The sequence below is a fragment of the Asterias amurensis genome, chromosome 5, assembly GCF_032118995.1.
Source record: "Asterias amurensis chromosome 5, ASM3211899v1".
In the NCBI taxonomy this organism is placed as follows: Eukaryota; Metazoa; Echinodermata; class Asteroidea; order Forcipulatida; family Asteriidae; genus Asterias; species Asterias amurensis.
This window is the reverse complement of record NC_092652.1, coordinates 23,855,075-23,868,255: the sequence shown is the minus strand read 5'-3', so window position 1 is coordinate 23,868,255 and position 13,181 is coordinate 23,855,075. Positions and strand designations below refer to the sequence as shown.

Here is a 13,181-nt window from a genome sequence, read left to right as displayed (position 1 = left end):
TAAAACAATGTCATAAAAATAATATTCGTCTCAGTGATCATGAGCCGAAAATTATTTTAGCTTGTAAAAACAGATTTTCATGACATTGTTTTACTCAGTTCTCAAAAATTACAGCACCTCAGCAACTAATATTTTAAGGTACGATTTCTACTCTCATTATCTTCAAACGGTGTAAGTTTAATGTAAATCTGTGGACATTGTGTTTTGTGTTACAAAAAAAAACAAAAAACGAAATGACAAAACTCATCCATAATCCAGCAATACATTAAAGGGAGACTTGTGTCACTGTTGCTTCTTCTTTCTATCAAGTCCTGACTTTAAGTGTCACCTTCTTATGGCAACCACGAAAGTCCTCCTCGGTCGATCAAATTCAGGTCATTATCTTCCAAGAATGGAGATATTTTAGTGTGCCGTCTGGCTTCCCACGTTATTCGTTTCATTGCAAACGCTCTCGATGCGCGGGGTTGTTTTATAGTGCTGGGTCGTATGGGTCGTTCTATGGCGATGGGTCGTCTTATAGCGGAATGGTGATTATTTGTGAGACCACTGGCGAGGTGGATTATTTCATCAAGCTCATCCAACTCGTGTCCAACTTCCCTTTGCTGAGGTTGTTCGACCTGTTGCTGCAGTTGCTGCAATGACACCAGCTGCTGCTGCAGGTGTTGGGGTGGTGTGGGCAGTTGCTGATGTGGTTTTGATTGCAGTTGCTGTTGCTGTTGTGTTTGCAGTTGCTGTTGCAGCTGATTGGCTGGATGGGGTTGCTGAGGAGGAGAGGGCTTCGCCTGGTCAATCTCGATTACCTTGGCAGTGACAGGCTCCTGTTGGTTCGAATGGTTAGGTTCGGTGTTATCATTTATAGCGTCGGTCACCAATGATGACATCTGCGAACCAGTGGCTACGGCTTCATCTTTGTTCCCAGTGCTCTCTTGAGGTGCTGGGGGCTCGGATTGGTTTTGATCAGCGGGCTTTCCTATGGCGGGTCGTCCGTATTGTTCATGTACGATTTGTTCAATTCTATCCAGTAGTAAGTCCATGTTGAGTTCTGTTTGAAGGGGGGCAAAAAAAGCAGTTCAGGATTGAAATGTCTACTCTACAGGCTCCTGAGTCCGGATTGACCCGGACTCATGGGGACTGACCCATTTCATGGTCAGAATGACCCCAAATCTGTGTTAGAATGATCCAGAAACGGGTCAAGCTTGACTCAAACCGAGTTAAAATCAAATTTTGAAACAACTGACCCGGAAGCTGTTCGGATCTCCTCTTAAACCCGGATTCCGGGTCAATTCTGGCATGGGAGTTTTTAGAGTCAACGAAGCTAGGAGTGGTCTTATTCTGCCCACATTATACCCATAACAAGAAACTGAAACGTCCATAATGAGAGGATGTTTTCGGATTGGCCCTAGTCTTGGTTCCAATTCCAAGACCATTGGTGTTGCGCGGTCACACACAACCAACGTTCCGATCTACGCACGGCAAAAACTGTACACGTGTAATGAACGAACGTTAGCGGGCGATCTTCTTCTCTGATATCTGTATTCATCTCACCATGATCCTTTTGCCGTGCGTAGATCGGAACGTTAGTTGTGTATGACCGCGCAACACAAGACTAGAATTGGCCCTTAAAATAGTACTTCATGATAGTACTTCATGATTGTATGACATACACACTACATTAGAACACAAAAAGGGAACATATGCAGTTTGTCCATGTCTTTGCCGAACACCTTTAGTAACGCCATTGCTAATGTTTGTACTGTTTGCCTCTGTTATTCATAGCGTACAATGTATTACCACTTAATGTGTTCATTTGAATTAATTAATAAATAAACGGTTTGCTGTTAGAATGCTACTCTTTCAGAAATTTATTGTTTGTGTTCGTGTTCTTCCTGCATGCGAAAAGCCACAGTGCACAGTTGTACCATGAACAGTAGAGAACCACTGCAGTGGTTCTCTGTTCATGGTACAACTTTATTTATCCTTTGATTTGGATTTTCAAAAGTATTGGTAACAGACAAGATTTAGAAGAAAAAGCGACCAAATGTACTTCAGAAATAGTTTAACTTACGGTTATTTTCAAGTCTTGATGCCGCAACTTCAAGTGCCATGAGTCTTTGATTCATCTCAGGTATGATATTTATGAACACATCTGTGGGAAAATAATATTGATTAATCGTTATTACAAAACACATTAGGTGTTTTGTGGCACGAACAACTCTTGAGAGGGATAAGGATTTTTTTAAAGAGGTTTGAAGACAACGTGTCCCTTTCATGATTTATTATACAATTACCTTTGTCATCAACTTGTACTGCGTCGATGTGCTCACCACTATCTGTAACCTGTTCAAACAAAACGAAGAGGAACAAAAAGGATGTTAAAACAACGCTAATTTCTGCCAACATAATAACATTGGTGTTATTTGAACACCCTCACCTATGATTTTGATACACTTGTGGGAGTTTACCGAGGTCCGTCGCGACGGGAAGATCATCTAAACAAACAAACAACAAACAAACAACCACCCCTTAATTCCACTCCCCTTATTAGGCCGTATCCGAATTGGCGTCTACGGCTACGACTTCGGCTCTTGCCAAGTGTGTTGCTAAGGAAGACCTATATACCTCAACGCATGATGACGCGGAAATCTAGCCGTAGCCACTTAGCTGTAGTCGCTAATTCGGACACGACCTTACACTGTCCGAACCCAAACCCTCAACAGTTGAAAGCATGGATTTTCGAAATGAAAATTATGTTAAAAAACATTACTTGCAAACTTAAAGATTCGTAACTCACAGAACCATCCGCATGAATTCCGACTGCGAGAGATTTGCTTGATGGTAGAGCAACACAGAAAACGAGCGAAATCATAGCTAAGGACACCGCCATTTTAGTGCTCGCTCAAGTTCTGCAATGGGTTGTTTCTGCGAGTCAAGAAAACGAAAAATGTTAAATTCTTGAAATTCAGTGTTACGTAACACAACTGCAACTGTGTCCGTTCGAGTTGATTCTTTCTCCAAACTAGGAATGTTAAATAAAAATCCAGTTGGCCACAAAATAGCTTCCCAAATCAATTGGCATTCAAGACTTAAAGGTGGTATAGATGAAGAGCTGGGTGTTCATGTTTTGTGTGGTCAGCCATAATACAATGAAACAAAAAACCTGTGAATATTTTGGTGAGTCAGGAGAAAAAGGTGGTTTTCACAGTAAACAGTGAACTTACTGTGCGTTTTTCCTTCAGTTTTTGAGAATAATATGGCTTCATTTCAGGGGGAAATATTTCAATGATCTTTCAATCCTCACCAATGTGATATCTGATTAATTTAATATTACCTAAATTTGTATTTAATGAATTCGACAGATGTACGTCCAAAATTTAAATTTTGGAGAAAAGAAATTTGATTTAAAAACATCGTTATTTAGATCACACACAAGTCTTCTTTTGATAAAAATACCGTTTTTAATCGTAAGTTGCAAGATATTTACATCTTTTTGTTTGATTCCTCAAATTTAGAAATAAAATTCAAAATAGCGTTTTCAATTGTGATCGTTTTTTTCTAAAATTGGGATACAATTAGTCTAGAGTGACAACCAGCGGGAAAGGGAGGAACTAGCAAGGGTATATCAACAATGATACCCCCCCCCCCCCTCCCCCCCCCCCCCCCCACCTCCCACAGATCAAAAACCCCAAGATGCATATGTTCGTCTCGGAAATATTCCCTCAGCCGTAATCTTTCTTCTGTTTTTGTCCCGGGGACAAGTTAGATGGGCGCACTGGACCATGATGCTTCAATGACTAAACATTCAGATTCAAAGCAGTCACGGCTGACTGGTTCCGGACTAGTACTATACCCTCCCAGGAGACGGCATTTTCGGCAGACTTCACCGAGCGATTACAGTAGAAGCTTCAACATGGCTGGATCAAACAACTTGCTTTTTCTGACCGGTCTTCTGCTGGCAATAGTTTGCCTTGCACACTCCCAGTCACTCTATCGTAGGGTCGTCAAACGATATCCTTCTGCACACAGAACACGGGTAACTACTCTCATAAATATATCACAGGAAAAGTTTCCACGCCACCATTTTCTTTACGTTTTTTTTTTTTTTTTTTTTTTTTAACTGTTAGAACCCCTCTGCCTGTTTATATTAAGTATGTATCTGTTGACCCTACTTGTCAGGTAAGAAACAAATCCAGTGTAACTTGAGCCTTTTTAGGGCGGATAAATTCGTGGCGTGGCGCGGAACATTTGCCAATTGCCATTCTGACCTAATAGTTAGCCCGCTTGTCGTACATCCCAAAGGACCACGCCTTCAAGAGTCCACCACATGCACCGCATAATAAAGCCACGCCCATCAAGGAATGTACACACAATCACGGTCCGATTTACCCAAAAGGAGTTTAATATCAAAGTTTGATTTGTTCCGACAACCCCGTTATAACTTGGAATTGCTCAAAACCCAACTAATTATGGTATAATATATTTTATGTTTATAATATTGGTTTACCCGGCAGATTTCAGCAAAAAAATCGTCCAATTTCGTAAGCACGCATTTAAATTCACGCATTATCCCCCAATCCTGTAAAACAAGGGTTTCTTTTTGCGAATTTCTTGTTCGTGCACACATGATTTCGTTTTTCTTATTAGATTCGTTTCAGTCATGCTATTTCATTTATAGGCATTCTAGACAACACTTTAACAATAATTTATGTGGTTGAACCTGTACACTTGATGATGTTGAATGGTTGACCAGCTCTTTACTGCTGACTTTTAAGAAATTGAATTAAGTCTTACAGCGTAGTGAAATTGAATGGTCTAATTTGACCAGTGAATGCTTAGCTTGTTAAAGCCATTGGACCCTTTCGGTAAACAGTATTGTCCAAGGCCCACACTTCGTGTATCACAACTTCTATATCAAACAACAAACCTGTGAAAATTTAGGCTCAATCGGTCATCGGAGTCGGGAGAAAATAACGGGAAAACCCACCCTTGTATCTGCGCGTTTTGCCGTGTCATGACATGTGTTTAAAATAAATCCGTAATTCTCGCTATCGAGAATTGATATTGTTTTACTGTTTTCTCAAAAAGTAAAGCATTTCTTTTTTTTGTCTGTACCGAAAGGGTCCAATGGCTTTAAATTGATCTATTCTTGTTGAATATTGAAACGATTGATCAGTGGATAATATGTTGAGATTTGCCTGTAAAGCCTTTATTCCCTACTTCTATAAAAAAAGACAGAGCTCAACTTTCTCTTTTATATCTTTCGATGTCCCTTTTAAATTCCTACCGAATGACCACGAATGTTCTGCGTTAATACGAGATGGCATTCACCATTGTCAGATATAATGCATCTTTTGTCTTCTAAGGCATTTGGGGAATTCGATTCGGCCATATTGTTTCAATCCTATGTATTTACTGCAGCATGTGAAGAGCATTCCTTCAGCGTGTGGAGAACATTCCTTCAGCGTGTGGAGAGCATTCCTTTGTACATACAATTCCTCTGCTCTTGACTAAAGATCGTCAATGCAATTAATTGTGTGCGTTTCATCAAATTGCTTTTGCATATTTTTGAGCTCCTGGTAAATGGTGTTTTTTTTTTATCAAAAGTGTATCTTATTAGTCTCTGTTCGGCAAAAAGAAGCATTCATTTTCCAAGTAAACATTTACTTGTTGGTTTTAAATGTTTTGTTTTAAATAGACGGGTCTTTCATTTAATTATCTGTTGACCTTTACGAGTATGAAACTGCAATTAATGACCCCATAGCAACCATCCGACAGTGGACACTATTGGTAATTGTCAAAGACTAGCCTCCACAGTTGGTGTATCTCAACATATGCATAAAATAACAAACCTGTAAAAATTTGAGCTCAATTGGTCGTCGAACTTGAGAGATAATAATGAAAGAAAAAAACAAAGTTGTGTGCGTTTAGATGGTTGATTTCAAGACCTCAAGTTCTAAACCCGAGGTCTCGAAATAATTCGTGGAAAATTATTTCTTTCTCGAAAACTATGGCACTTTCTTACCGTTTCTTACAATGTTTTATACCATTAACCTCTCCCCATTACTCGTCACCAAGGAAGGTTTTATGCTCATAAATATTTTGAGTAGTTTACCAATAGTGTCCACTGCCTTTGACACACCTCCTGCTTTTAAATTGCTTTGCGATTCCATTGCAAACCTTTTCTGTATATTCGGAGTTTTTTTGTGTTTTTTACAATGTACTGATAATAATATCCATCTTACGTTTTTTTGCTAGTCTTTTTATTTCGCTTGTCTGTTACTTCGCATTTAATTATTTGACAACTTAACCATATTAACTGTAATATGTTAAAGGCCCGTTTAGGGAAATCAGCTGTAATACTGAAGAGCCAATGTCTAAATAAAACTTCAAATAAATAATTAATAAAAATGATTGATTAATTTTGCAGGAAGTGGCTCAAAATGTAGCTGGAGAAGTAGATGGTAAGTTCCATTCTATCAAACTTTTAATGTTAATGACACATTGATCGAAACATTTTTAAGTTAGTTAAAACCCTGGTTTGGATTTCACAACGAGTTGAGACTTGTCTTAGCTCGAGTTAGGACGGGTTGCTCGTTCTAACTTAGAACTAGCCCTAATTTTTCAATATCTCCTAGGACTAGTCCTAAGTTAGGACTAGTCCTAACTTTTTGTTAAATCGACCCCTGCAGTGCGGATTACTGTCAGTACGTGCTGGCATAGTTTAAATAATTGTATCGTATTAACCACGTCGTCAGTCCGGGAATCCTAAGCTGGACCATGCCAATTTGACGTCTAGGGGTGTCAATCAACATGGGACAATGGTTCGGTTAGGAGGGACAGGACAAACATATCCCAGCATCCCTCAAAGTACAAAGTCGCCATTAGTATTTGTCAATATAAAAAAGTACACTGTAAAACCGCAAAAATACAAACTTAATTCATAAAGCAAACGAGGTCAAACGCCTGGACATGAAAACGATACTCTGATGATAAAAAAATAATCGTTGAGAAATGCAAGACGAACCCTTTTGATAATAAATAGAAGCCCCATGTTTTCTTTAATATTATTTTGTTTTGTGGACTTTTATCTTTTTGAGTATTTCGAAACGTCTTCAGACAACGATTTGTATTTCCATAATTATCAATTACTAAAATAATGAATAATCTATTATTTACTTATGTTTTGATCTCGGTGCGAAAATACTTGATGTTGTAAAGCAGGTTAGATTCGTATCATAAAACATTGTTAGGCCTACCGTAACAAGAAGTGCTTTGCAACATCAAACATTTGCAGGTTTGAATTATTAATTTTCTTCGGGTTTGATCTTCTTCAGATATTGGCAGCATGGTAGACTCAATGCGCAAAGATCTTCTGCTTCTTGAACAACGAATTATGAGTCTTGAAACCAATGGTAGGTCACTCTTATCTTATTCTTTTGTCCGACTCTTTACCCGCGAGCCCGCCTCGCCTACACTGTTTTTACAGTTTATACAGCAAGGGTAAACCTGATTTGGAGTGAAAACATTTGTTACAAACGTCTTGTGCCAAGACCTTTTGAGCCTTTTCGACTGTTTCGAATGTTCGGACTATTTCTTAATTATAATTTTCCCGCCTTTTATTCATAATTTTATTGTAAGCGTTTACTTTAGGTAGATTCAATTGTAAGATGTTACTGAATACTGACATTACAAAATATAACTCAAAATTATTAAATGAATCCTTAAAATTATGAAAAAGGGGACGCCTCTCCATGCCAAACTCTTGGTGGTGGTGTTTATTGTGAACCCCTTGAGCTGCCTCAAAACCTAGACTGATCCCCTGTCCGCTATCCGCACGGATAAACACGTGCTCTGCAAATGAAAGCATTATATGATGGCAAACTTGTGTGTTTTTAAGAGCCGTGAATATTAAAATGTATACACCAACAAATCTCAGAGATGCGTTGTTTAAAATGGTTTTATGGTATTTTATTGACTTGTACTATTTGCTTTTGTTTGAAGACCACAACCATGGTCAGCGTTTAGAGTCCATTGAGGCGATGTTAAACGTTCCGAGTGACTCTGATGAGCAAGCTGGTGATGAACAGCCACATGATGCTGACGACAGTACTAATACATCACACGGTATGTAAAACAGTGCCATAAACCAGGACTTTGTAGTTTGTTCTTTTATTTTCTAAATAAAAAATTATTTGAGTCAGTATTGTTCAAATTTCGTCGTAAATATTTTGGTAATTACCCCCCCCCCCAAAAAAAAAAAAAAAAAATGCTCAGAATATAACATCCATGAAATCTTGGAATTTGAAGGAAAACGGAGATGAAAAACATTTAGCATAAAAAATTACTTGACAAGGAGCAAATTTTCCCGTGTGCTCTCTTAATGCAAAAGAGTAAAAACAAAAACACTCTTTCAAGAGCCACATGAAGGACAACTCTTTTTCGATTGGTCTTTCACTCTTAGATTGAAGTTTGCATCTTTGTGAATGAATTTTCACTTTGTCCTGGAGTGAAACCCCAATAAGAAAGTGAAATAATCACCACTTTTTTTAAAGAGGGACAACTCGAAATGTAAAGAGTGGTGTACGTTTGTTGTCGGTACCACTGTCCGTGAATGGTCTGCTACCATATTTTCCTGCAGACTGACGTTTTAAACCCCAAACGTCGGTGCGTCTTATCTTTCGGTGCGCCTTGTCTGCTGACGAATGATGTATTTGGTTTTTGATCACTACGTGAAATAATAAATACCTTCGTGTCCAGTTCAAATCAACGGTCTTTGTGTGAAGAATTATTACCCAATAATGCGGTCAAATGTGGCTGAACTATTTAGACACTGATACCCTATTTTCGTTTGAACAATGCCTCGATCCCCCAGACCGGTAATATTTTCTACTGTTATTTCCTCTTTTCCAGAATCTCAACCGGGGAAAGAAAGTGAGGATGTACAATCATCTTTAAACATTGCGTCAAATGGTGACAATACCCAGAATGGAAACGGACAAGAAAACAGTCAGGCACAAAACTCGGATGCAAACATACGTGGTGAGTTACTAATCTAAAACTGTGTTCATCAAGACAAAGGTAATCTGTTTTCAAATCAGTACGATTAATATGGTAGGCCCTTTCGTCTTCAAAGAAACTGTTAAAGACACTAGACACTATTGGTAATTGTCAAAGACTAGTCTTCACATTTGCTGTATCTCAACATATACATACAATAACAAGTCTGTGAAAGTTTGAGCCCAATCGGTCGTCGAATTTGCGAGATAATAATGAAAGAAAAACCACCCTTCTCACACGAAGCTGTGTGCTTTCTGATGCTTGATTTCGAGACCTTAATTTCTTAACTCGAGGTCTTGAAATCAAAATCGTGGAAAATTACTATTGCCTCAAAAACTACGTCACTTCAGAGGGAGCTGTTTCTCAGTGTTTTATACCATTAACCTCTCCCCATTTCTCGTAATCAAGAAAGGTTTTATGATGATAATTATTTTGAGTAATTACCAATAGTGTCCAGTACCTTTAAACAATCTGATGGGTTATTATATTTTGTAAATTGTCTTAAAGGGAAGGTACACGTTTGGTAACTATTACTCAAAACAAATAGTAACTTAAAAACTGACTTGGTAAAAACAAGCATTGGAGAGCTGTTGATAGTATAGAACATTGGGGAAATGTCTCCCTCTGGAGTAATGTAGTTATTGAGACAGAGGTAATTTCTCTTTAAAATATTAAAAGACAATCATTTTCTCGCAAGTTCGATGTTCAAGTTAAAAGACAAGGGTGTTTTATCTTTCATCAACTTCGATGACCAATTGAGCCCAAATTTTCACAGGCTTGTTTTTTAATGCTTATAATGGCATCTGCCAAGTGAGAACACTGGTCTTTGACAATCACCAAACGTCACTATAAACCAGTCTTCTAATGACTGTGATTATTCCGAAATTCTGCTCTAATTATAAGCTCCCCTTTTTACCCAATTACCACCTAATTAATGACAAATCCTGGTAACTCCATCTTTGGGTCTAATTTCCCCTAATGTCTCAACGCGCATTGTGTACTGTGGTGGAGCCAAATCGTTGAATATTTTGGGTCGTGGTGCACCGGGAAATCCTTTCAAAAAATATGTTGCTGCTTTTCTTTTCACCGAATTAAATGAAACACATTTAAAGGTTGGTTGTGAAGCTTAAACCGTCAGTCGGTGTTTCTTGAGAAAATGACCCCTTGTAAATGTCTCATTTGAATACTAAGGATGGGACCGACCCTCAAAACTTCACAAACCTACAAACACCCCAACAAACAAAATCAAAGCAAAAAAAATCAATTAATTTTATTCAATTCAAAAACGTAAGTCTTGATGAAATTTATTAAATTTTTTGTTTATCTCCAACCCAAATCAGCCGATGTGGTTGTCTTGTTAGAAAACGCCGAAGCCGCCATTGCAGAAGCAGCAGACATTCTCGGTGGCGAACAAGATGACGAGGCTGGCAACGGTGACGCCGAAGCTGGCAACGGTGACGCCGAGGCTGGCAACGGTGACGCCGAGGCTGGCAACGGTGACGCCGAGGCTGGCAACGGTGACGCCGAGGCTGGCAACGGTGACGCCGAGGCTGGCAACGGTGACGCCGAGGCTGGCAACGGTGACGCCGAGGCTGGCAACAGTGACGACGAGGCTGGCAATGGTGACGCCGAGGAGGGTACCGATAATGAAATTCCCACCGTGACTGACAAGACTCCTGATCATAGTGACGTCATGGCTGGAAGTGATGAAAAGGTACAACCTACTGCCGGTGATGTCGAAATCCACAATGAAAATCCAACAAGTGGGGAGGAGGTGAACCCCGCCCAGAATGAAGTATTGGGTGGTGGGAGTGATGATGAGCAAGATAAAGACGGGGAGGAAGATCAGGGCCAGGAGGGGAGTGAGAACACAGAGAGTGGTTCTAAGTCCGAGGAAGACGACGACAGCAAAGATGGAGACGTTGATAAAAGATACCGTGTTGATACCCCACAACGACAGGCAAGACCCCAAAACCGGTCTTTTCGTTTCCATCGCCGCTTTTTACCTTACAATAGGCGTGTCAGCATTCATCGCGGTAACTAGTCTCATTGCAGCCGCTGTTATGTATTACCGGCGTAGGAAACGAATTTCCGAACAGCAGAACCAGAGAGACAATTACAGACGCATAATTGCCCGGCGTAGACGGGTGCCTAATCAACACGCAGCACGACGCAGGATCCTACGTGAATGACGCCTGGGCTTAATATGAACTCTATTCAAATTAATTGACTTTCCTATAAATAAGCCATGGGAAGTCATTGCTAAACACAGATGGCTGAAAACAACAGCACGAAACACTTGGCAAATATAATTTAAATTCTTTTATGAGAACTATTTCCTGAATAATGTGTAGAGATATTATTTATTAAAATTACTTTATTTATTAACATTGTGGGAAAACGTGAACATAATGTTTTTTATACAAACTGGCAGATCTTAACAAACATTTCCAAACAGCTGAAATTGTCAATCCATACGTGATTATCGGAAGTAAAGAACTATATTAAATTTGTTCAGCAAATCCAGATAATTTGTATCTCGAGTGTTAAATTTGTTCTGAAGATAGTATTTTCTTATTTTATTTATTTATTCATTGAAAAGATTTATAATTATAGCGCATTTCCAAACATAGACTGATGCTCTTACAAATTAAAATCAAAAGCGTCAAAAAGCAACAAGCACACTCTAAAAACACACAAGAAACAGCACGTTAAAGAAATATAAACTATAAACAAATATAAAACCTACGGGATAAAATTAAAACCAGGCAACATTTAAAATTCCGTTGGAAAGAGGAAAGTTTTTAAAACTCTTACTGCCAACTGGCTCCTTCCATCAACCACAACCCATAAGGGCGCCTCCGAATTGGCGGCTACGGCTGAACCTACGGCTAGGGCTGGATCGCTGCATGTGGAACGGGAAAGACCTATGCAACATTCTTAGCCAATAGCTGCAGTTCTAGTTCGGATACGTCATAGAGCCTTTTCGAATAAACGGCTTCGTCTTTGGATTCGACTTTAGGCTCCGTTCTCGCGTCTGAAGACCTGAGTGAGCACGTACAACTCCAAAACAACGGCGGGCAGAATGGAGCCGATGCCGTTGTTTCCAGCCAATTAAAGACAGTGGACACTATTGGTAATTTGTCAAAGACCAGTCCTCTCACTTGGTGTATCTCAACATATGCATAATATAACAAACCTGTGAGAATTTGAGCTCGATTGGTCTTCGAAGTTGCGAGATATTAACTATGAAAGAAAAAATACCCTTGTCACACGTAGTTGTGTGCTTTCAGATGCTTGATTTCGAGACCTCAAATTCTAAACTTGAGGTCTCAAAATCAAATTCGTGGAAAATTACTTCATTCTCAAAAACTACGTCACTTCAAAGGGAGCCGTTTCTCAGAATGTTTTATACTATCAACCTCTCTCCATTATAATAAAAACTCATTACCAAATAAGGTTTTATGCTAATAATTATTTTGAGTAATTACCAATAGTGTCCACACTGCCTTTAAAGCTGTAGTTTCGCTATTTATTACCATATCTTAGATCTTTCAGCCAAATACGTTTCACCAACGGATAAACTCATCCTTTCATTAGAGGAACGATCAACATTGTGTATGGGATGGACCGACAAACTGTAATGATATCATTCCACCGGCCATATTATTCACAGCATATTGAATCGAGAAGGAAAGACCAGTAAATTTTAGGGGACAATCCGGCTAAGGGCCTTTGGAGAAACATGTTTCTATTCTTTTGGTTGACATAAAGTTTCAGATTTGTGTTTTTTGATTTGTTGCTTACTCATCAAGTATCGCTTAAAATTGTATTTGGCACGGTAAAATCGTACAATGGATCAGCAAGGGCAAACCCTCCAAAAAATGGGGCAGTGGGGCGGGAAATGGGAATTAAAATAAATGGTTTGGATACCCGTGACCCCTCACCCCTTACAGAGGGAGAAATATTTATTGACTCTTGACCATTATCTTCTGCTCAATTTTATTAGAGGATCCCCAGGGCCCGTTGAGTTTTTCTCCCTCCAGATAAAAAGAGGAGTTTTCTCAAACGTCCGAACAATGATCAATATGAAAAATAGTGTCCCTCTCTTGCCCTCGGTAAGGACA

The 13,181-nt window shown here is 39.2% G+C and overlaps 2 protein-coding genes across 2 annotated transcripts; one reads left to right on the top strand and one right to left on the bottom strand.

The window, feature by feature from the left end:
* Positions 1-88: 88 nt before the first annotated feature.
* On the bottom strand, positions 89-2,883 carry LOC139937824 (uncharacterized). The gene is made up of 4 exons (XM_071933148.1): positions 2,792-2,883; positions 2,289-2,337; positions 2,066-2,146; positions 89-1,042 (listed from the first exon to the last, which is right to left on the bottom strand). Exons 1-4 carry the CDS (start codon positions 2,864-2,866, stop codon positions 333-335), a joined length of 915 nt encoding a protein of 304 aa, XP_071789249.1. The 5' UTR covers positions 2,867-2,883; the 3' UTR covers positions 89-332.
* Positions 2,884-3,858: 975 nt separating this feature from the next.
* LOC139937467 (uncharacterized) lies at positions 3,859-11,578 on the top strand. Its single transcript, XM_071932616.1, has 6 exons — positions 3,859-4,030; positions 6,425-6,458; positions 7,332-7,409; positions 7,999-8,121; positions 8,908-9,036; positions 10,395-11,578. The coding sequence occupies exons 1-6, from the start codon at positions 3,908-3,910 to the stop codon at positions 11,096-11,098; spliced, it is 1,191 nt and encodes a 396-aa protein (XP_071788717.1). The 5' UTR covers positions 3,859-3,907; the 3' UTR covers positions 11,099-11,578.
* The last annotated feature ends 1,603 nt before the right edge of the window (positions 11,579-13,181 follow it).